Source organism: Zophobas morio, unplaced genomic scaffold (genome assembly GCF_036711695.1).
Source record: "Zophobas morio isolate AGI-343-1 ecotype UQ-CSIRO unplaced genomic scaffold, CSIRO_AGI_Zmor_V1 ptg000029l, whole genome shotgun sequence".
NCBI classification, from domain to species: Eukaryota; Metazoa; Arthropoda; class Insecta; order Coleoptera; family Tenebrionidae; genus Zophobas; species Zophobas morio.
In genome coordinates, this window is record NW_026972134.1 from 4,099,349 (window position 1) to 4,126,804 (window position 27,456).

At 37.6% G+C, this 27,456-nt stretch overlaps 3 protein-coding genes across 6 annotated transcripts in view; 1 reads left to right on the plus strand and 2 right to left on the minus strand.

Moving 5' to 3' along the window:
* LOC135137729 (uncharacterized) overlaps nt 1-27,456 on the minus strand; it is a 197,602-nt gene that overhangs the window by 86,447 nt on the left and 83,699 nt on the right. The window lies entirely within an intron of this gene.
* Nucleotides 4,343-5,798, plus strand: LOC135137302 (uncharacterized). Its single transcript, XM_064066924.1, has 4 exons — nt 4,343-4,348; nt 4,706-4,994; nt 5,048-5,226; nt 5,274-5,798. Exons 1-4 carry the CDS (start codon nt 4,343-4,345, stop codon nt 5,796-5,798), a joined length of 999 nt encoding a protein of 332 aa, XP_063922994.1.
* Nucleotides 23,470-26,687, minus strand: LOC135137732 (uncharacterized). The gene is made up of 3 exons (XM_064067458.1): nt 25,214-26,687; nt 25,040-25,155; nt 23,470-24,283 (listed from the first exon to the last, which is right to left on the minus strand). The coding sequence occupies exons 1-3, from the start codon at nt 25,539-25,541 to the stop codon at nt 23,819-23,821; spliced, it is 909 nt and encodes a 302-aa protein (XP_063923528.1). The 5' UTR covers nt 25,542-26,687; the 3' UTR covers nt 23,470-23,818.

A 27,456-nucleotide genomic window follows, 5' to 3' on the forward strand; every position in this document is an offset into this window, starting at 1 on the left:
TCTGTCCACTGTGAACGTAGATAAGCATAAGCCAGACACAAACCAAAAACGTAAATTATGTTATGCGCTCGTTCTTATGTCTTATGCCCATTGTGAATGGGCAGTAAAAGACAATTATGGGAGGAAAAAAGTCCACGACAGAAAGATTTCCGTCAACGAGGAAACGAAGATATTATAGTATTCACTATTCAGGACTATCTCCATTGTCGCAAGCTTCACTTGGAGCTTCAAGGAAAAGATTAAGAAAACCTAGTAAAAAAAGGACATATAAATTCCACGCCAGACATTGATGAATTAAAAAAGGAAGTAGAAGATAAATCAACAAAGGAGAGGGAAAAGTTATCAAGAAAAGCAAAAAGGAAAATTTTGGTTGAAGAAGAAACGGATTATGTCAGTGATGATGAAAAGGTTGAAGACAGCGGGTGTTCAAAAAAAGAATCAAGCAATTCATCTGCGAACTTTGTGAATAACTTTTTTTGTTAAGTTATGTCTTAATGTTTCGTTATTTCATGATTTCTATTTAGTTTATTCGTTTGTTGATTCGTTTTGCTACAAATTGTAGTCCTTTATCTTAAATCTATTTTATTACTTTCATAATAACCCGTCAATTTTTAATAAAAATTAACATTACTTAAAAAAAAACTCTAAAAATTCGGGTGTGCCATCATAAGAAGAGTACTGCCTATGATGGCACACTTCATGGTTTTTGGTTTTAATTTTTTTTCAAAATAAATATTGAATATATTGAAAATTTGATGAATTAATATCAATTTCAATATAATTGCTTGTTTAAATTACCCACAAAAAAATCCCTAGTATCATAGATGAGGTTATACTAAGATGTCAAAGTTAAGTATGCCATCATAGGCTGGTTTCCCCTAGATTTCATGCGCGAATATTATGCATTAGGTCATATGAAACCAGTTGCGGAAAATCAGGTAGATAATCCCAATACTTATTACATTCCTCATCATGCAGTATTCAAGGGCAATAAAATTTGTGTAGTGTTTGATGCAAGCATGAAATCAGACAACGGTTTGAGCCTCAATGAAAACTTATTGCCAGGTCCCACCATACAGGACGACATTTTTGGAATCACTTAACGTTTTAGAAACTACCAATTCGTGATTAATGCAGACATTACCAAAATGTACCGCCAAATTATGTTAAACATTCCCGATCGCGATTATCATAAAATATTTTGAAGAGAAACAAAAAACGATCCATTGCAAGTTTATCGTTTAACAACTGTCACTTACGGGACCACCAGTGCTGCATTCTTAGCCGTACGTTCATTACAACAAATAGCGAATGAAAATTCCGAATCATTTCCACTTGCAAGTTCGAGGATTAAACGAGATTTTTACGTAGACGTTCTGCTTACAGGTGCAGATACATTACCTCAGGCAATCGAGTTGCAAAAACAAATCAATTTCATTTTGAATTCCGGTGGTTTCCAGTTAGCTAAATGGGCGTCTAATGACATCAATTTAATTCCTCATTCGAATAACACAGACACATGTAACATTCATTTTGACAAGCATAACGAAAACAAAACTCTAGGTTTACATTGGAATTACAGTCACGATACACTAGGATATAAATTAAGTTTACCATATAAGTTACCTAAGACTGGCTTAACGAAAAGGTATATTTTATCGATAGTCTCACGCATTTTTGATCCCCTGGGTTTGGTGAGCCCCGTAGTTGTGAAGGCTAAATTATTATTACAAAAATGCTGATTTGAAAATCTACAATGGGATCAAAAGGTTCCACCTAGTATTAATAACGCATGGCTCGATTTAATTCAGGACCTTACCGATCTAAATACAATTACCATTAATCGGAAGGTAGTACCCCAAAATGTCGTTTGCATTGAACTGCATGGATTCTCGGACGCATCGGAAAGGGCGTATGGTGCGGCGGTTTATTTAAGAACAATTGATAGCGACGGGAACATTCAGGTTAATTTATTAACGTCGAAGTCCAGAGTGGCCCCTATTAAAACTGTAACCATCCCCAGATTAGAATTAATGGCGGCGGTACTGCTTTCTGATTTAGTGACACTGACGAGCCGTCACTAAATTCGTTCACGAGAAAATTGTAACTAAAAAGACTAAAATCTAATTAATTAACACGCATGTCCTAATCGGCATATAGTACCATTCAAATAGATAAACAAAATTCGCGTATTCGCAAATTGCGAATAACATTGCGCTTGCCAGACATTGCAAATAACCTGTACAAAATAATACGCCATAAACATCGCCAATCACAATTACTTTCATCTAAAATTGTATCCAAACTAAAACAGCTGCAAACGAAACCCAGACGCATAAACAACCTCAGAAAAAAACGCCCTCTTTAAAAATAGCTACAACAAGTAACCACATGTAGCGATGACGGCATGAAAAGCATGACGCAAGTTGAAAAAACCCGAAAATATACGACACACTAACCAATGAAAAACGTCAGCCGCGGAACCATAATTAAAAGCTAAACCCTTATAAAACAACGAAATAAAACCTAAAATCCCGTACCGAGTAATACACTAATCATGAAGAAATATAGTCCACTAAAGTCACGGAAGACAAGAATAATGAGTAAAAATCCCTATATAAGCAGTAGCGCCGAAAACGGTTTCAGTAGAAGTTTCCAGTTGCGGTCGAGGACTCTGCCGAATCGTTCGTCGAGATTTTTATTAATTTTGCTGAATTTTGAAGAAATCCCAGCTTAGAAGAATTTGCTGAGCCCGAGAGGAAGATAAAAAAATTCTCAATGCTGCAGCTGTGTAAGTCTACCTTTTCGTCATTCTTGATTTATCTTGCTTTCCGTTTTTTCGTCATGTGTTCTCGAGTTCGAATCGTAAATGTGTAGCGTTTAATTTATGCGTTTTCTTCGTTACGTCGGGTGTGAACAGTTAGCGCCGGCACCGAAAGTAATCTTTAGTGCTTCCATATGTTCCCGTTTGCAGATGGCACGTTTAGCCTTGCGTCGGTTCTAATTTTCTTGCTGTCAATCATTTTATATTGAATTTTTACCGTTTAAATATGACTCCGTTCTCTGATTATTTTGCTATAGTATTTGGAAACCTCACATTATATTTTATTTGAATCGTCTCACTGTATTTTAGCGCATTTATGATACTAATTTCCCAATGTTTAACTGCATTTATAAATTGTGACTGTTTATTTTTACATGTATCTAACTGTCCTGTAACCATAAATTTTTCTCGTGAACAATTATTGTGCTCGGCATATTTAGCTAATCAATGTATGTATAAACTCATTTATCTCTCTTTTTACATATTTATATTCATAAGTTGTCGTAGATTTAAGTGCATGATTTTAATCCGTTATTTTTAGTTGTTCTTATAATCAGTGGAGATTTCTTCGAATCCACTGAATTATTGGTTTTATTATTATTTCAGTTTAATTAATATATAAATCCCCAATCGCAATTTATTTAAATAATTAAGTAATTATTCGATTTCGTAGTTAGTAGTTTTTTTTTGTTTATTTATCACGCTCGTGATATTAATTTTGTTTAGGAGGTATCGCACTTAATTAAGGATTTACCGAATTAATTTTTAGTCTTTTTGCATGGTGATTTTTCTAGGATTAAATTTATTAATTAAAAATGTGGGTTATGTTCATAGATTTTAAGAGTTTTATTAGTGGAATATAATTGCGTAGCGCTTTAGAAGATAGTTTTGCATGTTGTTTTTTTTTTCGTGTTATGTGTGTGAATTTATTTTATGTTTTATTTTTCCGTTCATTATTTACACATTTACTCGATTATTCTTTTGACATGCTTATAATGCCTTCTTTTAATATACGTATAAAAATGTTATAAATGTTTAATTATTACCTCTTCCCCTACATGCAGTTTAGCTCTTCCATTTCCAAGGAAATGGGCCTACACCCAAATAAATAATTTTGTTAGTGTCCAAAAGCTCGGCCGCGGTCAAAACTATTTGGGCACGACAACACGTATCATTCATTTGTTGGATATTAACATCACGTCAAAATTTCTCTGGACCGATTCCACGATAGGTTTACACTGGCTAGCACGTCCTGCTAGTCATTGGCAAATTTTTGTAGCTAACAGAGTCGCACAAATTCAGTCTAAAACTAATATCGAGGAATGGGTCCATGTCAATAGCGCTGACAATCCAGCCGACATAGTTTCGCGGGGTATGTCCGCACAGCAGTTCTCAAGCCGAAATCTGTGGTGGCATGGGCCAAGCTGGTTAGCCGAAGAACCAGATAACTGGCCTAAATGGTCCCACAATGAATGAAACTTTGACGAAAACATTCCCGAAACCCATAAAACAGTCGTAATGACTGTTTGTGACAATTCACTTAAATTAATAGAAACCTTTTCCGATTACAACCGACTAATAAAATGTGTGGCGTACATATTTCGTTTCAGTGACTACATACAGTCAAAACAAGACCACAAGAAGGGGCAACTAGATGTCCAAGATTTTCAGAATGCTCAAAATAAAATTGTTAGATACGTTCAAAAACAAACATTTTGCAGGGAATTTCATGAACTAGAGACAAAGGGTGTAGTCAATAAAAATAGTTCAATTTTAAGTTTGAGCCCATTTTTAGACAAAGATCAAATTATCAGAGTTGGTGGGAGATTGCGTAATTCAAATTTAACATTTGCTGTAAAACATCCCATACTACTTCCAAAGGGTCACCACTTTACCAAGTTGGTAATCGAGCATTTTCACAAGCAGCAATTGCACGCCGGAGCGCAGGCCACACTTGCTGTAATTAGACAGCAGTTTTGGATCATTGCAGCCCGTAACACGATTAGGGAAGTTTTACACAAGTGTATCCCATGTTTCAAATCAAACCCGAAAATACATTACCAAAAAATGGGCGATCTCCCACATCAAAGATTGCAGCCAGCCAGACCATTTTCAAAATCTGGTGTAGACTATTGCGGACCGATTAACATAAAAGAAGATCGCGGCAGAGGTAAGCGCTCAGTTAAGGCCTACATAGCCCTTTTTGTATGTCTCTGCACCAAGGCCGTCCATCTAGAGCACTAGTGAGCAATCTAACATCTAGCGCCTTTCTGAGCGTGTTTAAAAGGTTTATTTCACGCAGGAGAAACGTGTCGGAAATACACTCCGATAATGCAACAAATTTTGTAGGCGGAAAAAATGAACTAACTAATTTCATCACCAGCGACGAGTTTAAAAATATTGTACGAAAGGGGAAGGTAATATTAAATCAGTAAAACGCCATTTAAAGAGGGTGATTGGGAGTGCGTTGCTCACGTTCGAGGAAATGTGCACCTTCCTCACTCGGGTTGAAGCCTGTCTCAACTCGCGGCCACTTACCCCATTATCCGCGGATCCCAATGACCTATCAGTATTGACTCCGGGGCATTTCCTTATCGGCGAAAGTTTGACCGCCCTACCAGAAAGAGACGTACAGGATGTCAATCTTAATCGACTAGACCGTTGGCAGATCACGGAACGGATGCGTCAACAATTTTGGAGGAGATTCCAACGGGAGTACGTGACCCAATTACAAGCAAGAAACAAGTGGAAGACAGCTCCAGAACGTTCCCTTACACCTGGATGTCTGGTACTTCTCGTTGACGAACAAACCCCACCTATGACGTGGCCGATGGGAGGAGTGCTGGAGGTACATCCAGGTAGCGACGGCCTAGTACGTGTCGCAACGGTCCGCACGAGCAAGGGGGTCTATAAGAGAGCCGCGTCCAAATTATCCATCCTGCCATTGGATCAGGACATCGACACCAGCGAGTGATTATTGTGCGGGAGTGTTAAGGGCAATTTTACGAGTGCAGTGCAAGGACTCGCAGACCAGTGTTTTTCTCGAACATTGTTCTTATATACATTTCATATATTTATCTCGTATTATATACCAATCTTGTATTTTAACAATATTCCAGAATTCTGTGTAACCCTTATTTTTTATTTGCCATTCTGTATTTTAATCTTTCGAATTCAGAAGAATTCAAGGGCGGCGGCATGGTACGGCCGTACGACCAAAGGGGCGGACCGACCGCCCCCTCCCAAGGGTCTGTTTACTTATTTTGTACCTTGTGTATTAGAACCAGTAGTTAGGTGGCAGACGAGCTGAGTGAACGGTAAAGTGTTAAAAATATAGTCCGCTCTTTCATTTTTACAACATCACACAACGGCCGAACCAGTCAGTATAATAATGCTAAGCGATCAAGTTACCAAAACATTTCATATAATACTGCTGACAAAAGCCAGAATTCTTATTCTAACAATCGAAATTCTTATTCGGGGAACGGACAGCGAAACTCCGGCCCAAAACCTCATAACTGCCTAGATAAACAGTTTCAAATGTCTCCTAGTTAAAAAAATAATGATTCTACAGTTTTCACTATATCACTGAAAAATTCCAATTTGCTTAGCGTGTGATTGCCATTGCATTTGTCATATAACGGCATTGACCCTGGTCTGGAAATTTCTACTTCAAGATTATGCGAGGTCATGGAATTCTGGGTCATGCTTTTCTTTCCGCTTCTCATGCAATAATAAATTTGAGATGTGCCGTGGTGGGAGAATAATGGTGTGGCGGATAGTTGTCGGAAATGCACATCTGTGCGCGCATGACGTCACGCTAGGAGCATAACAGGACAGAAATGTCGAAGAAAATACTCGTGAAAGCTGCCTGATTAAACCAATGAGTGCGGATAATGACGTTTGCTTTTCTCAGTCTGTGTTAAGAACTTTTTTGAAAAACATACCAGATGTTAATGAAACGTGTGAAGAAGAAAATACAATTTTACGTGCATTTGACAACTCTCAAATAGATGTGACTTCTGTTGATCAGAGAAATGACTCTAATTCAAAAATTTTGTCTTCTAATAACATTATTAGCTATGAAGGCTTAAAATATGTAGCAGGTTATATTGCACATAGGTTTAGGGATAAATATCAGAATTTGGGAGTTCAAACTCAACATTTATTCTTTGATCACACTGCACCGGATTGGCTGCAATTTATTTCAAAAGGGCATTTAATGTATCCAAGTTCTGATCTTCTTAAAGCAGCAACAACGATGGAAACTGAATTTCATATTTTCCATGGAGATTCCCTGAATAACGAAACTTTAATATTTAACAAATTAGCCAACAAAACAATTGAAAAAATACCAGATATAAATATTCCATATGAAGTCATTCTCTGTCTAGCTCGAACTAGAACTTACATACGACTGAAAGAGTTAAACAGAAAAGTCCATTTTATAAATAATCAGCGAAAATTAAACCGAAAAATGTCTAAATTTACAAACGCAAAAAAATAATGTAAAATGACTTTATGTTTAACATTTTAATAAGAACATTTTTACATAATAGTTGCCAGAATTTTTAATTTGTACCTTACTTTGTTTTAATGTATATATTTTTATGGGTATCTTATAATGTAACCATATATTAATATAAAATAGAAAAACAATAAATTTTACATTTAGTAGTTACAGTCATTCTACTTCACACAGTTTTATTCGCTTTTATGTAAGTTGTCAAATTTACATATCCATCTAATTGCGACTGCTCAGTTTGCAATGGATTAACACGGTCGTTTCAAGCAGGTCTTTTGTATCTTGTGATCAGCAAATGACAAAAAACAGTACATATTGTAGTCTATTAAAGTTATAAAATAAAGGATTTGCAGTAAAATATTGATATACGTTCTTTTTCATATTTTAAACAGATACGCACCGTGGTTGCTTATGATTGTTTCTGCAGGGTTGCTCCGAATCTGACGTCACACGGCCGAGAAAGACAGAGCTAGTCATGCGCACCGCCACACCATTATACTCACACCACGAGATGTGCTAAGTTCTCCTTATCAGTTAATGGTAAAGAAATTTGCTTACGGTCACAAATTATTCGAATATCCAATATAAAACCTTCTTTATTTCAGCTCGTTGTGAGTACGTGGTGTCAGTACCTGTTAATTTCAATGACTCAAAAATTTGTTTACAAAAAGAAATATTACCAGGGTTATATATGTCGGAAATTGCATTGTAGAACCAAAGAATGGATTTTGTAAAATAAATCTAATAAAGTCATCTGAAAGTCCTTTAGAATTAAATACCGAAAAACTCGAGTTTGAAAACTTAAGCAACTATCAAGTCATTAACTTTGTTCCCATCCTCCGGTCAAAACGTATATAATCTTTAGAGGAACAGACTGATACAAGTCACACGAATTCGGAAGAGCGCGATTCAATATTAAATATTTGTCGCTAGTTTAATGATTTATTGTATTTAGAAGGTGACAAATTAACACACACAAATATAGTAGTAATATATACATATTTCTAAACCCATACCGGTTGCCTTAGAGTCAAAAGCTGGAAGTGTAAGATCAAGTTCAAAAAATACTTGATAATGGCATAATTCAAAACAGTCATTCTTGTTATAATTTTTCAATTCTAGTTGTTGCAAAAAAAGCAGGTACCGATAGAAGCAAAAAATGGCGACTGGTTTGACCTATTGCCTAAAATTACGGAAATATTGGACCAATTGGGGAATTCTAAGTACCTATTTCTCCGTTGTGGATCTTGCTCAAAATTCGTTTAACGGCTTTTTCTTTTTACGGGCACTATGAGTACTGTTGAATGCCAATGGGCCTGAAAGGAGCTCCAGCTACTTTTAAGAGATGAATAATGTTTTAACAGGTTTCCAGGGAATAAAATGTTTTGTCTACTTAGACGACGTCATAATTTACGGTAGTTCTCTACGAGATCATAATTCAAAATTCATAGACATTTTTCCGGTCTTAGACAACACAACTTAACTTTCTTTTTTTTTTAACCTAGTAGATCTTTGTTCTTGAAAAAAGAAATTAACTACCTTGGGCATATTATATCTGAAGATGGGGTAAGGCCCGATACAAAAAAAGACTGACGCGGTATTAAAATTTCCTACTCCAACAACTGAAAAGCAGTTGAAATCATTTTTAGGTCTTGCATTATTGTCGACGTTCCACCAAAAACTTTTCTCAAATTGTTCAACCACTTAATAATCTCTTGAAAAAAGGTGTCAAATTTGAATGGAATGCTTTATGCGAAGATGCATTTTCACAACTAAAAGAAAAATCCGCCTATACTACAATTTCCTGATTTTAATAAAGAATTTATTCTCCCAACGGATGCAAGTCAATTCGCTATAGGTTCTATATTGTCACAAGGTTCGAGGGGAAGCGATCTTCCAATTGCTTATGATAGCCGTATACTAAATAAATCTGAAAGAAATTATTCCACAATTGAACGAGAATTACTAGCCTTCATTTGGTCCGTACAACATTTTAGACCCTATTTATTGGGAAGTGTAACATCCCCAAAGTAGTACCCGTGCGCTCCGCCGGACCCTCTGCGTTAGCGCTCGTGTCGCCAGCGGAGATGTCGGTACGACATCTCCCACGCCAGACCACCCTCACCCCATTGGACAAATAACCGACTCAGCCGTGCAGTAGGAGAAGGGATCACTAATAAAAGAGGGTAGCACATCCTTCGATAGACAGAGTTCTACCAGCTCTCTTGGGTGATCTCCACAAGCACTGGGTGTCCGGTCAAGGTGGAATACCTCAAGATTTGCCCAGTAGAAGTCTCCTCGTCCTTCGTAGCGAACTCCACAAGCACTGGGTGTCCGGTCAGGGTGGATAAGCTACGGGCGAGCCGCAGCCCCGACTCCCCGCCGAGCCACTCCTTCCGAGAAGGCGAGGGTGGCCCCAAGGCTTCCACAGCCGTCGCGCCGTGGCGGAACGCCGTGACAGAGGATGCGGACTCCGAATAATTAGTGTACCGTTTTGACTTTGTAAATGCGTTATTCTTAAATAAACGCTTACAGAAGGAAATTTACCATGGTGACGGACCACAAACCACTTGTTTGTTTTCAGTTTCAGATACTTGATCTCGTATTTTACGATTTAGACTAAAACTAGAAGATTATGATTGTAAAATTATTTATAAACCCGGTAAGAGTAATAAAGCAGATAGCTTGTCACGAATTCACCAAATTTCAGTCAGACGCGATTTATACAAGAACTTTTTAAAAGAAATTGGGGATTGTACTGTTTCTAACGATAACGTTGTTGATACAGATCAAAGTTTACATGACGTGCCTAAAGAAACTAATTTGTTTTATATAACAGATCGTGAATTTTCTAATAAAACAGACTATTATAATAGCGAACATGAGTTGATATCTCAACAAGCTCAATTACGCAACATAGCTTATTTATTAGTCGGATGATCGTTATTTTATTTATCTTGTTACTAAGAAAACTAAAGCTCATAAATCATCTTACGAAGATTTGTTTCATTCTTTGTTCAATTGGAAAAATTAGATATTCTAGATTCAATTCATACAAATATGTCTGAGTTTTGCAATTTCCAGTTGTCAGAGCTGGCATATAATCCTTTAGTAACCGATAGAAATAATATTCAAAAATTGAAATCAATAAGCGTTAAAATTGATGATTTGAAACATAATCAAAAACTTAATTATTTAGAGAATAATATTTTCAATGTATGTGTTATGTTTGTTAGGAATTGTAGCAGTAATAATTTTTTTGCGGAAGATTAATTGCTGTAAGGGGACCTTAAGCAGCACGACTAGGCATGAAAATCTGGAACAGCCAGTTTCTGCTGTTCGTAGGTCATTATTGGAACTAGGAAGGGTAGATATGGATAGTGATAATTGTAACCTTAACCCCTGGAGGGGTTGCACCAATCCCAACTTTCAAAATTCGGTGGGGGAGGTGTTGTAACGAAAAGTAAAGTAGGTTATTATTGCATTTTACAATTTCATTTCGCCATAGTTTTGTTAGGTTTATTGAATTAGGTTGCTTGTCAAAATGTTTTGTAATCGCTGACTCGTCTGTATTTTGTCAGAAAGTGGTCAGTTGCCCTCGTTACGAGGATGTAATAAATAAAGGAGTCAACCGAAGGGTAAAGAAGAGTTACCATGTAAAGAGTTATTGGCTGCCTAGCCTCCACCACCTTGTCAGAACACTAACAAAACTTCTCATTTTCTCCTCTGCAGGAACAGAAAGCCCTGCCGACCAATCTCTCCCTGAATATGTTCCGAGAATTTTGGGGGTCGACCCACATGCCACGACCGACTAGCAGGTGGCAATGCACCCAAATTTGGTGCTAGTGTGGCGTACCAGTACCATGTGGAATTTGGGGATTAGTATCCCTGGATATAGTCGGATCACTTCACCTAGCCAGCACAGGAAACCGATACATCTTGATCTGCATGGACTATCTCACCAGATATCCAGAGTGCATTCCACTGCCCGATATGAAAGCTAAAACTATTGCCAACGCTTTGGTAACTAACATAGTCTTACGACAACGAACGTTACTTGTAGACTGTGGAAGCCAGTTCTTATCGGAACTTTTTCAAGAAATGAATCGAATTTTAGGAATCGAGAAAAGTTCATATAGACCTTCAACGAAAGGACGAAATGATTCCCTTCGTAGTAATAGCTTATCGGAATAGAGTCCATGAAAGTATAAAAGAAACACCATTTTTCCTAATGCCTGCACGAGATATGGAACTACCGTTTCACACCTTGCTCAACCCAACCCGAGTTCGATACAATTTCGATGAACATTACTCGAGTGAACTAACCGCAAGGATGCAACACGCCTTACAAATGTCCGGATACAACCTGGAGAGAAACAATCAACTGAGGTGTGACAAACGCAACCAGAAAACCAAATACCAACATTACCAACAAGGTAACAGAGTGTATTTTTTCACACCAGCAGTAAAATGAAAGAAATTAGCGTTGAAATTCTATCCGAAATGGAGCGGTCTTCACCGCGTAATTGTGCAAAAAGGACCAGTTAATTACTTAATAAAAGAAATTGGAAAACAAAGGAATTATTACTGAATGAAAGCTGAATGAAACCGAGGAGAACCAATTTACCATCGTAATTAGAAGAACTCAAATTGCCAACGAGAAAACCAACGAGAGACAGCGAAATAAGCAGTGACGAACACGAACGAGATCGAAAGATAGAGAAGAGAATTCTAGAAGACTTAGACGGACTACACCAATTATTTACTTTCGAGGAAGAAACTAGCAGCGAAGAAGAAGAAGAAGAAGAAGAAGAAGGAAACGCACAACCACAACCTTACCATACAAGAAGCAAAGGCAGAGCCCCAAGCACCCTTTGGTACTACGCAAACGAATATAACCCAATACACTTGTACACACATCGTTAAAGATATATAAACGCGTAGAAAATAAGTACCATTATTATAGATAAGATCAGTAACATAGCGTACATGAACCAGGACTTAAGTACTATAACCACATATTGATTACAGATGAGTATATCGCCATCTTAACATGGATTAGCCTAATCACACAAGCTGCATCCATAATTGCCTACGATTGTCAGAACTCATCAACAAACATCACCATGATATCGTTAAATGACGTAGCCGAATGCCCAGATCCACAATATGGATATCTTGCAGTACCCAGACAAGGTAAAATCATACCTACAGAAGACGCGATTCGAGAAAATAGATGTGCAAGCATGTCTCGTCGAAGTAACGCGTTTCATAACATACTGTGGCATGCATAGTCACAACAGCATAGGAAGTCGAGGCCTTTATATCTATATCCATACTGTGAGTAGAAACGGTTGCAAAAATTGACTCACCACTAACAGGAATATAGAGGATTCTACGGACAAATCATTTCACGTACCCGACCAAACAGCATCATCAGCACCACTGTAACACTAGCGGGAGGAATATCAACTGACGGAACTTGCCGAGGAACAACCTATTCGGAAAACGGAATCTCATGGGACAACGCAGTCGTCGTAACCATCGTAAAGATAACATTTCAAGATAACTTAGCCATGTTAAAACTAGAACGGAACGAAATCACACTCAGAGGAGTAACCTGTTCATTTCTAAACGGATACTGCATCGATACAATAATCGGAGAGTCAGTGTGGAATCCTATACAACCAACAGGGTGCGACACGGTAGCCACACTACTCAATGGAGAAGTACCAACCAAATACATCGTTGTGGAGCAAGGAGACAAAGTATTTGCCTTATCCTTGGAGAAACAGGACGCCGCCTGCGGAGCGACCGTGTGGGTAACAGGACACCTGAGATTATTCGTAGCTGATCGAATTATAACGAACCATGTACTTCAATTCCAAGTTTCTGTACATGGAACAATCTCTCAAAAGGACTATCGATAGAACATATGCTTACACCATCCATAGACGATTCTTACTATGACGAGAAATACTACGAAACAGATTGGCTCCTGCACCATTAACTCTCAACCTAATCAGTTCGATAATAAAAGAAAAGAGTAGATACGTAGGAAAAGTAGCAGGTTATACATTTTGCAGTGTACTCCACGCCTAGTAGAAATTCGACGGGAGAAAAATTGTTACCTAGAACTCCCCGTAAAGATAGACAACCAAACTTTCTACATGTCACCAGTCACCAGAATTTTGCAACGATACGCAGAACAGATAGAATGCAACTCGCTCATACCACCTCTATATCATATCAACAACCAATGGATAAGCTTCAGTCCGAATCCCGGAAACATGTTCATACCAACACTAGCAGTCAACACTGAAGCCAAATTGAGATTCACCTCTATTCAGAACCTGGGCTCAAGAGATCAGAGCGGCACAAGACGCTATGTTATTCGGACATGACCGAAAAGCCATAAACAACATACTCACACGTAAAGCGATGGTTCTGCAAATAGACAATCAGGGTGTTTCGATGCTACATATGTTTAGCGCTGAAGAAATGGAAAAACTAGCAGAAACCACAACAGAAAAGATGTGCGGCTGGTTCAAATGCATAGGTTCCTAGAGAAGTGGCATTTTAGGAATATCCTTTATTATTCGCTTCATTAAAATATTAATCGAAATAATCATAAACACAACTGCTATCCAAAAAGAATGCGGATGGTCAATCAAAATCTTGGCTAGTTTTTGGGACACCCTAACAATGTGGCTACTACACCGTAAACACAAGAAAGACGTGTTCCGAAATATGCAAAAAGTCATAGAACGTAGTGAGCGATAATAACCCATCCAATCCAGGATAGGTACTTCCCAACAGCCCCCAACTTAGCTTACTCATACTCCGAAAACTTTGCCATAAAACCGGAGAAATTTTAATTATGTTAAAATTCCCAGAACGTAACAACAAAATTCGCAAATTTGCAAATCTTAATTACTGAACACGCATGTCCTAATCTGCATGTAGTACCATTCTAACAGATAATCAAACTCGACCACCAATCCCCGAACGTAAGAACAAATTTCGCATATTCGCAAATTGCAAATATCATTGCGCTTGTCAGACATTGCGAACAACATACGCAGAACCGTACACCATAAAAATCGCCAATAGCAATTACTTTCACCCGAATTCGTACCCAAAGCAAAACAGCAGCAGGCGAAACGCAGACACATAAAAAACAGACCAAAGAACACCGCCTTTACTACCAAAGTTGCACTAGGCTGACGCAACGTAGCGATGACGACATGGACAGGTGCAATGGGCCAAGGATGGATTCGTCTTAGGTAGGAATTTTTATTTTGTGGAAGATAAATTATTCCTTCATAAGCAGATGCAAAATGTCAGGAATTTTACATAACATAAAATTCCATGCTGCATCTGTGTAAGTCTGCCTTCAGTCATACTTAACTTATCTCGCTCTCCCTCTGCCATAATGTGTTCTCGACTTCTGCGGTACCTATTAAGCGTTTAATTTATGCGTTTTTTTGTCGGGGGTTTTCGATGCGTTTGGTGTGAACAGTGGCGCCGCACAGTGGTCGATTTGTTAAATGTAGGTGGACAAAAATAGAAAATTTTTATTTTTCAAATTCAACCATTTAATGCCGATGGGACGACAAATGTTTATGAATAATAAATCCAAAGCAATAAAACTGTTTCCTTTCCCGGTTTCATTGTTATGAAGCAGGTAAAACCACCCCGACACAGCTCTAGTTCACGCGTCAGTCAGTACGAACGTACGAAAGTATCACGTCATTTGAAGAATGTTTGTGAAAACAGTGTTTTGAAGGTTATACATTATTATGGATACTCCTATCGAAGGTATGTAATTAATTTTACTACAAGACCGTACGCCTAAATTAGTTAAAAACACCATATTATTCAAATGCAGGAAATCGTAAAAAAGCCCAACTTTAAGTAATGTTTTAATAATGTTGGCATCAGTTGGCACTGACGGAATAAATGTCGGCATATTCCGCGTTTGATTCTTTATAAGACAAAAAAAAAACATACTGCCCCAATTTGCCCCTTTATTAATTATGAATTTTTTTAGAGAATGCCACCGCCGGCGCCGTATCTAGACGTGTGTTATTCGACATATGGCGCCGCGCTACAACTCCCGCGCAAAAGAAAACGGAGGTATACAACTTTATTGTAAAGCATCTGAATCTTACGTACATCAGTGAGTCTATTAAAACTACTATTTCGGAAAGAGTAAGGTATTTTTGCCGTCACGCAGAAAATAAATGGAAAAGTAGTAATAGAATGGAGAGTAGGTTTCTTCTTGCAAATGCAAAATGGCTGGATGTTGCACTCACATTTAAAGCCGAAATAGCAGAAGCAAATAAAACTAACCTGCCAGGAACTAGTTCTGGTAGTCGTGGTCGTCCTAAGAAGCTATTTCCTGAATCTAGTTCAAAAACAAAAAAGCGAAAAGTCGAGCTTCTGTTAAATATTACACCTGAACGCCTTAATTTTGCTACAGAGATGACTTTACGCAAAGGTGGTCGGAGAGATGCGGCACGAATTGTAAAAGAAATCACGGAATCCTCTCCACAAAGGGCCACAAAACTTAAGAAAGCGTTTCACAGACCTGCAAAACACTTACCAAAAAAATTAAGCTCTGAAGAAGCTTTGGCATTGTTTGTTGATACTAAATTAACGAAACATCAATATACCGTGATTAGAAAAGTTTCAATTAAACAAAACGCAAATATATACCCAGGTTATGACCAACTTTTGGACGCAAAGAAAGCTTGCTACCCAAAAAGCATAAAGATTTCCGAGATTTCCGCCGAAGTAAACCTGCAAGCGTTGTTGAATCACACGGTTCAACGTTTGATAATGTCGATAGAAGAACGTCTGCTTAATGAATTAACCACTGATGAAAAAAAAAACATCAAAATGATATATAAGTGGGGATGTGATGGTGCTTCTGGGCAGGGACATTATAAGCAAAAATTTACAAATCAACCACAGGCAGATGATTCATTCTTATTTGTGATTTCCATGGTACCATTACAAATGACTTGCAATGGAAAGGTCTTATGGCAAAATCCAAAACCATCATCGACAAGCTATTACCGTCCCATAAAATTAATTTTTAAAAAGGAAACAGCTGAGATGACAAAAAAAGAAGTTGCTGAAATAGAACAGCAAATTAGTGGACTAAGTTGTACAGAATTACTACATCAAAACCATAGAGTGATGGTATCACACCAACTTGTGATGACAATGGTTAATGGCAAAGTTTGCAATGCTGTGATGGGACAATCATCGCAGAAATGTTATATATGTGGAGCTACTCCAACACAAATGAATAACCTGAAAAGTCACCAAACTAGAACAGTCAATCCATTGGCTTTGACGTTTGGTATTTCCAATTTGCATGCCTGGATTAGATGTTTTGAATGTCTGTTGCACATTGCGTATCGTGTTAACACAAAAACCTGGCAGATAAAAAAGCATGACAAGGAGGCAGTAGAATTACGGAAGAAACTAATACAAGATAAATTTAAGGAAGAAACTGGATTACTAGTGGATGTACCAAAGCCTGGTAGTGGAACCACCAATGACGGTAATACCGCTCGACGATTTTTTAAAAATCCTGAAATATCGTCTAGAATAACAGGTATTAACCAAGAACTTATTAAACGTTTTGGTGTAATTTTAGAGGCTATTTCGACAGGACATAAAGTAAATCTAGATGCGTTTAATAAATACACATTTGCCACTGCCGAAATGTATGTAAAAGAATACGGTTGGTACTACATGCCAGCAAGTGTACATAAACTGTTAATACATGGAGGTGACACAATTTCGTCAGCAATCTTGCCTATTGGGCAATTATCGGAAGAAGCCCAAGAAGCGAGAAATAAAGATTGTAAAGGATTTAGAGAACGTCACAGCAGAAAATTTTCGCGACAAGAAACAATGGAAGATTTAATGCATATGCTCTTAATTACATCAGATCCTCTAATAACCAGCCTAAGGACCCATCAACAGAAAAAAAGCAGCACTTTATCACCAGACGTATTATCGTTGCTTCAGACAATACCTGAAGCCTCGACCGAAATCGAACTTGATACTATGGATACAGACACAGAAGAAGATTCGCCTTATGAACTCTCTACTTCAGACTCTGATGAATAAGTTATTTGTTTTAATGTGATATCCAGTTTAGTGTTTTTAACAGTATTTAACAGTAATTAATAAATAAGCAATAAGTTGTTAGTTAATAGTCGTTGATGCATTTAAATTTGTTTTCATTAGTATTAATCATTTTATAGGTACATAGTATTATTATTTCATTATTCTTATTATTATTATTATATTTATTGGTATTATATAGTTAATATTCTATAAAATAATCTATATTATAGCGCAACACTTTCAAATAGGAAATAATTCTAACAAGTAGATACGAACGTATTAATATTTTTTTTTTGCAGTATCTCGAAAACCAGACAATTTAGCCCATTTGTTTATAGGAACTTTTTGTTTTAGAATTAAATTTTATTTCTGAAAATGACTTTGTTTTATTTTTGTCCATCTAGGTTTGACAAATCGACCACTGTGCGCCGGGGCGGAAGGAATTTTAAGCGTTAACAGATGTTCTCGTTTGCAGGTGGTACTCTAGGCCTTGCGTCAGCTTTTGGTCCTCGGGGAGGATTTTTCGATAATTTACCGATCGCTTTTTATGAAAAGTAATCCAACGTTTTCTTAATTTGCGGACCCGACCCCTGCGTTCGCGACACGGATATTTTTGATGAGTTTTTGGGAAGTTTCCGAATCGGAACTACTTTAGTCTGATTTCTTTGCAATTGACAATTTTATTTTGAATTTATTACCGTCCAATATGATCCCGTCTTCTGATTATTTTGCCATAGTTGTGGGAAACCTCCCATTCATGCGAATTTAATGTTTCCACTGTATTTTAGAGCACCGATGGTACTAATTTCTCAACGTTTAGCTGTACTTAAAGACTGTGACTATTCATTTTTGCTTTTATTTGTGTAGTCGCTGATTTTCTCGTGAACAAGTGTTCGCGCTCGGAGTATGTAGCTAATTAAATAAAGTAAAATTTACCAATCTCTCCCTTTGCATGTTTAATTTCACAAGTTAGCGTAGATTTAAGTGCATGTTTTAATTCGTTAATTTTAGTGGTTTTCTTTATTCTCAGTGGAAGATTTCTTTGAAATTCACTGAATTATTAGTTTTAATTATTGTTTTTAGCTGTTTTAATAGTACTTAGTTATCGGGTAAATGCGCAGTCGCAGTTTATTAAATACTTAAGTGCATTACTCGAATTCGTATTTAGCAGTTTTCGAAGTTTATTTATCACGCACGTAATATTATTATGGTTTAGAAGGTATCGCACATAATTAGGGATTTACTAGGTTAATTTCATGATGACATTAGAGGATTAAGAAGTATTAATGGAACAAAATTGCGTAACGCTTTAAATATAATTTTGCATGTTGTTAGTTGTGTAAGTTTAACCTCATATTCTATTTTGCCATCTTCCAGATTTATATTTACTCATTTATTCTATTATTACGCTTGTAGTTTTATCTTTCAATAAATGTATCAAAATGTTAGGAGCGTTTAATTATTACCTCTTGCCCTACATGCAGTTTAGCTCTTTCCTACACCCAAATAAATAATTTTGTTAGTGTCCAAATGCTCGACCGCGGTTAAAAACAATTTGGGCACGACAATAAGAAGAATAAAAGAATGCCTGGAATAAAAATTAAAGGTTAATCTGCAAAACAAAGAGATTGGCATTGTATTTACTGCTCAGAAAAATGCATTCATCTTTTCCACAACATTTTTCTCTATTTAAGAAAAAAAAAGACTTCTCGGCGATAATGGGTTAAAAAATCTAAAGCGGAAGTCATAAAAAGATTTTGTTCTGAAGTCTTCAATTGAAATAAATGAAATATTATCTATTTCAACGGTTTTGGACCCAAGAGATAAAAAGCTTCATTTTGGAGGCCCAATAACTCTAGCAAATGTGATTGTAAAGATTTCCGCTTTAATTAAACTACTACCACAATACAAAGAAAGTGATATTAATGGCAAAATCGTTTTTGAAGATCCAGATTCTAATAGAAATACCGACTACGATGTATGGACAATCCATGACGAAATTTCATCTACAATCTCCAAAAATCAAGATGAACCAGGTGCCAATTCAATTACAATAATACCTAAATCAAAATCTATCAAGACATGAGGATCCACTTAAGTACTGGAACTCCGCCAAGTTAATATTTCCAGAAATGTACTTAATTGCCAGGAAATATTTGTCTATCGTGTGTACCTTTGTACCATGTGAACGTTTATTTAGTCAGGCAGGTGATATTTTAAACGATAAAGAAGTCATCTTCAAAATAAAAGACTATCGGCTTTATTATTTTTAAGTAACGTTGACAATACCAAATGGATTTGTGATGATTAAATGATTGAACTGATTTATACTTAAAATTTTGTTTTCTCGTGTCATATTTTGTTATTTTGAAAGCGGAATCAGGGATGAAAAATACCGCCACGGTTGGGTCGAAAATGCACGTTCGTTTTCTTTACTTGGGTTTATAATACGGACATGTAAAAACTTCAATAATTTAAATACTATTAAGATATTATTCGAGGCATATGTTATCTCATGTCTGATGTATGGTTGTCTTATTTGGAATCCATTATATCAATGCTACATAAATGTCATCGAGAAGATCCGGTCAACTTGATAATGGGAGGTATAGATGACCAAAAAATTAAATCTGCTGTCGCAACGCCTGGTTTTAAAGAACCGTATGTACTGGCGACGCACTTTAAATCTTTGGATGCGTTAAGAAAACATCCTGTAAGTGGGATTTCTTCGTCTGGTGTCAACACATCCCAACCACAATTTGTTACAGAAGTATTCCCAGACGATATCCACTTCACACAAACAAGTTGCAGAAAATGAACACACCACAATTTCCTTTAGAACAAGTATAAATAATCCTGTGTAAATAAAATTAGTTTAGTTCTCACTTATATTCTTAAATGTAAACAACATATAGTAAATTATAAAAATATTGTAGTGTTGTAACATTTACCCCATAAAAGTACCACTATGCTTCGCCAGACGCCCTGCGTTAGCACTCTCGTCCCCACTTCCGCGGTTGGTACGATAACTTCCACACCAACCACCCTCAATCCCATTGGTTAGAGGTACGCCCAACCCCAGCAGGAGAAGGAATAGGAAATAAAGAAGCCTCGCACCCCCGACATCGACAGAGTTCCACAAGCTCTCAAAGTGATCTCCGCAAGCACTGGGTGTCCGGTCAAGGTGGATAAGCTTCAGATCTGGTATTAGAACTTCCTCAGCTCCCGGGTGAGCTCCACAGCACTGGATGACCGCCGGCTGCAACGAACTTTAAGAGTATCTACACCGAGTGGGCTATACCCCGCAAGGTTTCAACGACAACTGTATGGTGGTGCAGCCGCGTGGGTAGTGAAACCGTACTAGTGATACCTTATTGTGCGCACGGACTTTTGTGCTACGAACGCGTATGGAACAACAACAACAATTTGGACGAATAATTTCTTTCGTAAACAACGTTCTTTTGAAAAACTTTTACAGTGTTGAGTTTTGCTTCAATAAACCTTTTTTTTTAACGTACAAAGGTTCTACAATTTAACTGGCGCAGTTGGTAGGATACTGGGAGTTTTCAATCGTGAAAAACTTCACTTGTGTTCACCCGGTATTCAACAGGTATACTACAATATCGAAGCTCCCTCAAGGATCGCTACGATTATAAATTAATACACAGTAGAGAAAGTGTATGCGAATACGGCCCTGAAAAGTCCCCAAGTAATTTTTCCAGAAAATTCTTAATTAACCCCTAATTTTCTTTCTGTCTCGTTTTCCTTTATAATAAAAATGCCTGAATTTACAAGAGTTCATGCTGACATGATTCTAATAGTTGATAGCAAATCTACAGAATTGAGTTTCTTTATAGAAACTCTGGACAATATTACATGCCAATTCTACAATGTAAACGCCGATAATTTTCAGAATAAGTTGCTATTTTCTCCATTCATTAATAAGTTACATGGTGCAGCAAAAGATGGTATAAGCATAGCCTGTGTAACAACAATTGCCGAAATCCCACGTGAATCAATAAGAAATTTTAGTGACCACCGCAATGAAGCAAGTTTCATTTTCGATTTGCACAATGTTTTCCAAGGTTCAGATAGTACACTTAAATTCTATAATCCAATCCTGGAAGTTTTGAGTACTTTATCAAACTATCTATCTCTACACGATACACCACAAAATAAAATAATTAAAATGGGCTTGTATACTTTCCAAGCCCTGAAAATATTCTTGGAAGACTTATTAGAGCAAGAGCTCCTGTGACATTGCTAGATGCAATAAATTTCATAAAAGAAGAAGAGAATATTTTACATTTACAAAGCTAACGAAATAACCCTCAATATCGCCCACCTATTAAACAATACTCCTAAACCACCACAATTTACAAGTTAGATTTACCTGGCCTCAAACACCACATAGTTCTACATAAAAATCCTTCTTTTCCGACAAATACATTTCCTTCAGCCCAGAAAGTATTTGGCAAACCCGTAAGTGGCATTAACAGATTTCGAACGAATAAAACTGCTTTTCGTCAACCGCAGCGAAAATGGAAAAGAAGCCTTAGAATATGCTTTGCCTCAAGAAGCAGATCATGAAGAAGAATACAACTACGACGAACAGGATTTTTACGACCCAGATTCCATACGGTTGCCAGAATAACAGTAATTCATATTGAAACTTTAGATAACGGATAATTACAATAGATAATTATTTCAAATCCCCCTTTAAAACTGCTAATAGATTCAGGCTCTACGAAATCGTTTCTGGATCCATTTATAACAGATCGTTATTTTAATTCCTATTTAACAGAAGAACCCTTTAAAACATCCTCAATACACGGTTCCTCATGTCACAACTTCTCTTTGGTTCCACCAACGTTTGATGAATTTAATTGTAAAATATCATTAAAATTTTACAGATATAAATTTCATAGCATGTTTGACGGATTACTAGAACTAGATAATTTAAAGAAAATAAAGGCCAAACTTGACCTGGAAAACGGTTCCCTCATCACGGCTCATACAACACTACCAGTCCGATACTTTGAAATTTCGAACAGGTGTTTAATGGAAAGACTTGTACCAAAGAATACAGTGAAGAAGGTAAAACTACCTGTCACAATGAAAAATGGTACTATCAAACAAAATTTCGAACCTTTAATTAATAAGCACATAAAAAGTTGGTGTTCTCGTCGGTCCGTCAGCCGCTCCAGATTAAGCTAAGGTCAGACACAGCTACTTTTGCAGCGCAGCCAATTAATATACTGCACAAAATCATGCTGCACAAGTGTGCACTCCTCTGCTGCTGCAGCAAAAGCGTATGCAGTATGGTAGCTCGCAACTTTTTACGATGCGCGCACCATTAGAAGTTGCTGTGTGTGAACGAGTATTTTTTAATGCTGCACGTGCAACAAAAAATATATGTTTGGGTGAAACTTTACTGCGACTGCAGGCGCAGTTCTACAACTTTGGTGAAGGAAGGCACATAGTGCAAAGTTATAAGGTAAGAAATATATACAGTAATCTACGGAATTTCGCTAATAATTCACTTGAAATGTGTACCTATATAAAATACATATGTAGATATCTGATTTTTGAATAAAATGGCGCAACCATTAAAATGGCAACGCGAAGACGTAAAAAACTCCCCGTGGAATGTCAATCACAAGGATTACCATAATCAGATCAAACGAAGAAACGCCATCGAGGAAATTGCTGCAGCACTCAAGATTGCGAATGAGGAAGTAAAAAAAAATCCATACTCTGAGAGCACAGTACTCCAAAGAACGCGCAAAAATGACCAAGACACACTCTGTCATGTCTGAAGGGCAGCTATACAAGACGAAGTGGAAATTTTTTGATTCATTGCAATTTATGTTTCGCCACACGGGCACGACAAAAACAATAGATTCTATAGTGAGTATATAATTATTAAGTATGTATGCTGTCGTTACATGTGTAGGTAACAGTTTTAAATATAATACCGTTGCCAGGGAACTTCTCCCTCTCGACAGAAATATTCTTTAAACTCGTCTCGAATCATTTTTGCCGCCATAGTAGCATTTCTAGGCACTGTAGTTCTTTGCAGAGGCTCCAGAACAACTGCTTCGGTATTACGCCATGTGCCTAACGTGATTGTACCGTCCTCGTTGTCTGTATCAAAAGTACCTAATGGTGCATATACTGCTGAAGAACGTTTTCGAGACATCAAAAAATTATGTAATACACACACAGCACTGACAATTATTTTCACTTTGGGTGGAGATAGTTCCATAGTTCTTCGGAGAACTCGAAAACGGGCTGAAGCAATTCCAAAAACATTTTCAATTATTCTTCGGGCTCGAGAGAGGATAGTTAAAAATACGTTCTGGTACACTTTGACTTTTGAAAGCAAATGGTTTCAGCATATACGGTTTTAATGCAAATGCATCATCTGCAACAACAACATAGGGGATAGGTTGTTTTCTCCCTGGCAATGGTGTTGATTCTGGGATGTTGAGTGTGTTGTTTTCCAGCGCTTGTGATAATGAACAATTCATGTAAACGCCGCCATCTGAATCGCGACCAGGAGCGCCAATGTTAATATACAAAAATTTGTAATTGGCATTGGCTAAACCCATGAGAATAATGCTATGCGCTTGTTTGTAGTTAAAATATAGACTTCCACTATTTGGTGGCGCTTTGATATTTATGTGCTTCCCATCTATAGCTCCCAAGCAATTGGGAAAATTCCATTTCTCAGCAAAGTGACGAGAAACTTGCTTCCATTCGTCTTCTGTATCCGGTATCTATAGTTGGAAAAACAAAAAACGCGAATTAGTACTCTGCATTGTGCCTTTCTCTTATACAACAAAATATGTAAAGGAAAAATCATGTCGTTATTTTTGTAAAATTGGTTTGCAGGGTGCAGCAGCAGCTAATGAGGATAGTACTGATGATATAAGTGAGGTATATAGCAGTCATCCTTCATCTTCCAGTGACCAATTCTGCTTCGAACAAGCGCTACCACTCGAACAAGAGAGTAATGAAAAACAATCAGGTAGCCCATTGGCTGCTGAGCCAGCATTAATGTCACCAATGGGTTTGAAGACTCCGGGGCGCCCATTACCAAAGAAACGGCGCCCGAATCAACGCAGTATAGATATACAAGAAGAAACTGCCTTGAAAACGTGCATGACATTGTTGTCGGCATCTACTCGTACCGACGAATTTACGATTTTTGGAGAATATGTGGCAAATGAACTTAGACTGTTGACCACTTCGCCAGACATCCAGTTCAAGCTGAAATATGACATCCAAAACTTAATTTTAAATGCCAGTATGGAACACGCCATAAGGCATAACAACAGGCAAGCGACTGTGGTGCCTTCAGCCTCACCATCTACTACTTCGAGAAGCTCGTGGGACGAAGGATCACAACCTAATGAAAGCAAGGAAGATCAACAGTCGCAGGACTCCAACTTGGGTCATTTCTTACGAATGTCAACAACAATGTTCGCAGAATAAACACTGTTTTTAGTTTCATATACAGTATTTTTACTTACTTTTAAATATTCGTCTTTCAAAACATTATAAATTGCTTGGCAAACTTCCGGTATGATTGTTGAAATTGTATTAGCTGGTATGCGGAATAAGTACATTAAAGATTTATAGCTATCACCTAAAAACGTATACATGTTTAGATAGGTATTGCAAAGAAATCGCTTGAACACACTCACCAGTTGCTAAATATCGCAATGTCACGATTAACCGTTCAGTTGGTGTAATAGCTCGTCTCATTAACGTATCTTGTTTTGTTATGAGAGGCGATACTTTATTTAACAGATAGTCGAAATCTGTGACTGACATCCTTAAAAAGTTTCGATAGAAGGTTTCATCACCTAGTCTTAACTCTTGCAGCAAATTGGCAACGACTCCAGATTCTTCTCTTTTTTGGATCCACTCTCGTACCCAAATTTTTCTTTTAGTTCGTTGTTTTCTTCTTTTTCTCCTGTAGAGCAAGATTACCGCAAGACATGCTGCAGCTTTGCACTTTTCGGCCACCATTCGTTCACTTTTTAGGAGACACGTTCACGACCACGACTTCTTAAAAATGATGTCGAACAGCAGAGGAAGCGCAGCACAGGAAGCAGTAAAATGCAGCGGCTGATGCCAAAACTGCACACACCGTGTGAATAGCTATGCAACTTCTTTGTATACCCGCAACTTTTGTAGGCAGCCGCAGCACAGAAAACTGCACGCAACACGTTTTTGATCGTATATGTGTGAACACGACATGCACCTTTTGCAGCGGCAACCAAAAAGTTGCGCTGCAAAATTAGCTGTGTCTGACATTACCTTAACGCAGCCCAATACACAGGTGCGAGCGTCGGTTACACCAGCGAGTTAAAACGCTCCGAACCTGCGCGATAGAAACCAGCGGACTCAGCGTCTCGCTCGGAGCCAGAAGCGGGCTCAGCCTCTCGTGCGGAGACAGAACCGGACTCGCCCATTTTAGCGGTCCAAGATCCGGCTCTAGAAGAGGAGATCTTGCCCATACCTGGCGCCGATCCCTCAAAACACCAACTACCGAGTTGGCCTTGCACACGGCTCTCGCTAGTCGTTGGACACATTATGTAGCCAACAGCTTGAACAGTTCGGAAAAACTGGCCCTTAAAAATAAATACGCCCAACCAAAAAAATTGCCCCAACTTGTAGGCGCTAATTTTAAACTCCGAACTGATTCCGGCCCTAACCGCTTTGATAATAATCAACCACTCACTTTTTGGCCTCGCAACAAGTGGGCCTTGCGCTGGCACCATTGGGCCAAGCCCTCAATATTATTGACTTCCACCCCTCCATCGCCACTGCTTCTATCCCTGGTATCGGAATCAACAACAATTTTGACAGACTCCTTTTATCATTATGTCAAAATCCCGCCGACATACAGTCTTGCCCTATTTCACCAAGTCCGCAAAAGAAACTTTGCTACAAAGTTAGACCGATAGCTACCTCTTTGGGGAGGCTCTAGCACCATGTACCTACTGCAAATTGTAAAATGTATTTATTATTATCCTTTTAGGCGCGCCTTTGCCTTTTTTGTTCTTGTTCAACTTCATTACGTCTTAAATAAACATTGTAACCTGAAAGAAGAGACTTTGAAGACCACTCCAAAACTCAGACTGCATCACACATATCCCCCCTCTTCGAAAAATCGCCGGAACCTCGGCGATTAAAATAAGTTTAAGAATAAAATTTATTAAATGTCAGTTACGTGAAGCTAATAAATCAAGTAAACAACGTCGCTTTAATATGGAGGACAAAATTTTGGCTTTGACACTCTACACACTTTATAAACAAAGCCCAAAATCATATCGTTTTCTCGAATATATATATTTGCATTACCCAGAAAAAGAGCACTGACCAACTTTTTAAAAGAGATTCAATTTCAAGCTGGCGTAAATATGGAAATTTTTAATTCATTGAGCCAGAGTGCAGAAAATGTCACCGTCAGAACGTTACATGACGTTGATGTGGGATGAAATGTCGATTCAACCTAATATTACATTTAATGAAAGAAAGGGATATGTCGAAGGTTTCCACGATTTTGGAGAAAGTAACCGTGTTCATGAGATAACTGATCACGGACTAGTCTTCATGATAGGAGGAACCAAAGAGTAATTAAAGCGACCAGTATGCTATGCTTTTTCTTCAAAAGGTGGAGAAAAAGGACACGAAATTCAAAAAATGGTAAAAACAATTTTAGCCCTTCTTAGTTGGTCTAAACCCAATTGCCACAGTCTGTGACCACCAACGTTAAGGTATTAAATAACTTTTTGAAAGAAACGAAGGAAGACTGCCTTACAAATGGCAGTGAGTACGTAGAAGGAAGTTTTATGAAAAAATGACATATATTTCCAATTTTCGATCCTCCACACCTTTTCAAAGGTATAGGAAATAATTTTATAAATAGAGTATTACG

Coding starts and splice junctions, on each gene's coding strand:
- LOC135137302 (XM_064066924.1), top strand. Junction 4,995..5,047: donor AAAAGAAGATCGCGGCAGAG/GTAAGCGCTCAG, acceptor CTCTGCACCAAG/GCCGTCCATCTAGAGCACTA. Junction 5,227..5,273: donor GCGACGAGTTTAAAAATATT/GTACGAAAGGGG, acceptor CGCCATTTAAAG/AGGGTGATTGGGAGTGCGTT.
- LOC135137732 (XM_064067458.1), bottom strand. CDS start 25,541: ATGGTGGCCGAAAAGTGCAAAGCTGCAGCATGTCTTGCGGTAATCTTG. Junction 25,156..25,213: donor ATTGCGATATTTAGCAACTG/GTGAGTGTGTTC, acceptor ATACGTTTTTAG/GTGATAGCTATAAATCTTTA. Junction 24,284..25,039: donor TGAAAGACGAATATTTAAAA/GTAAGTAAAAAT, acceptor TTCCAACTATAG/ATACCGGATACAGAAGACGA.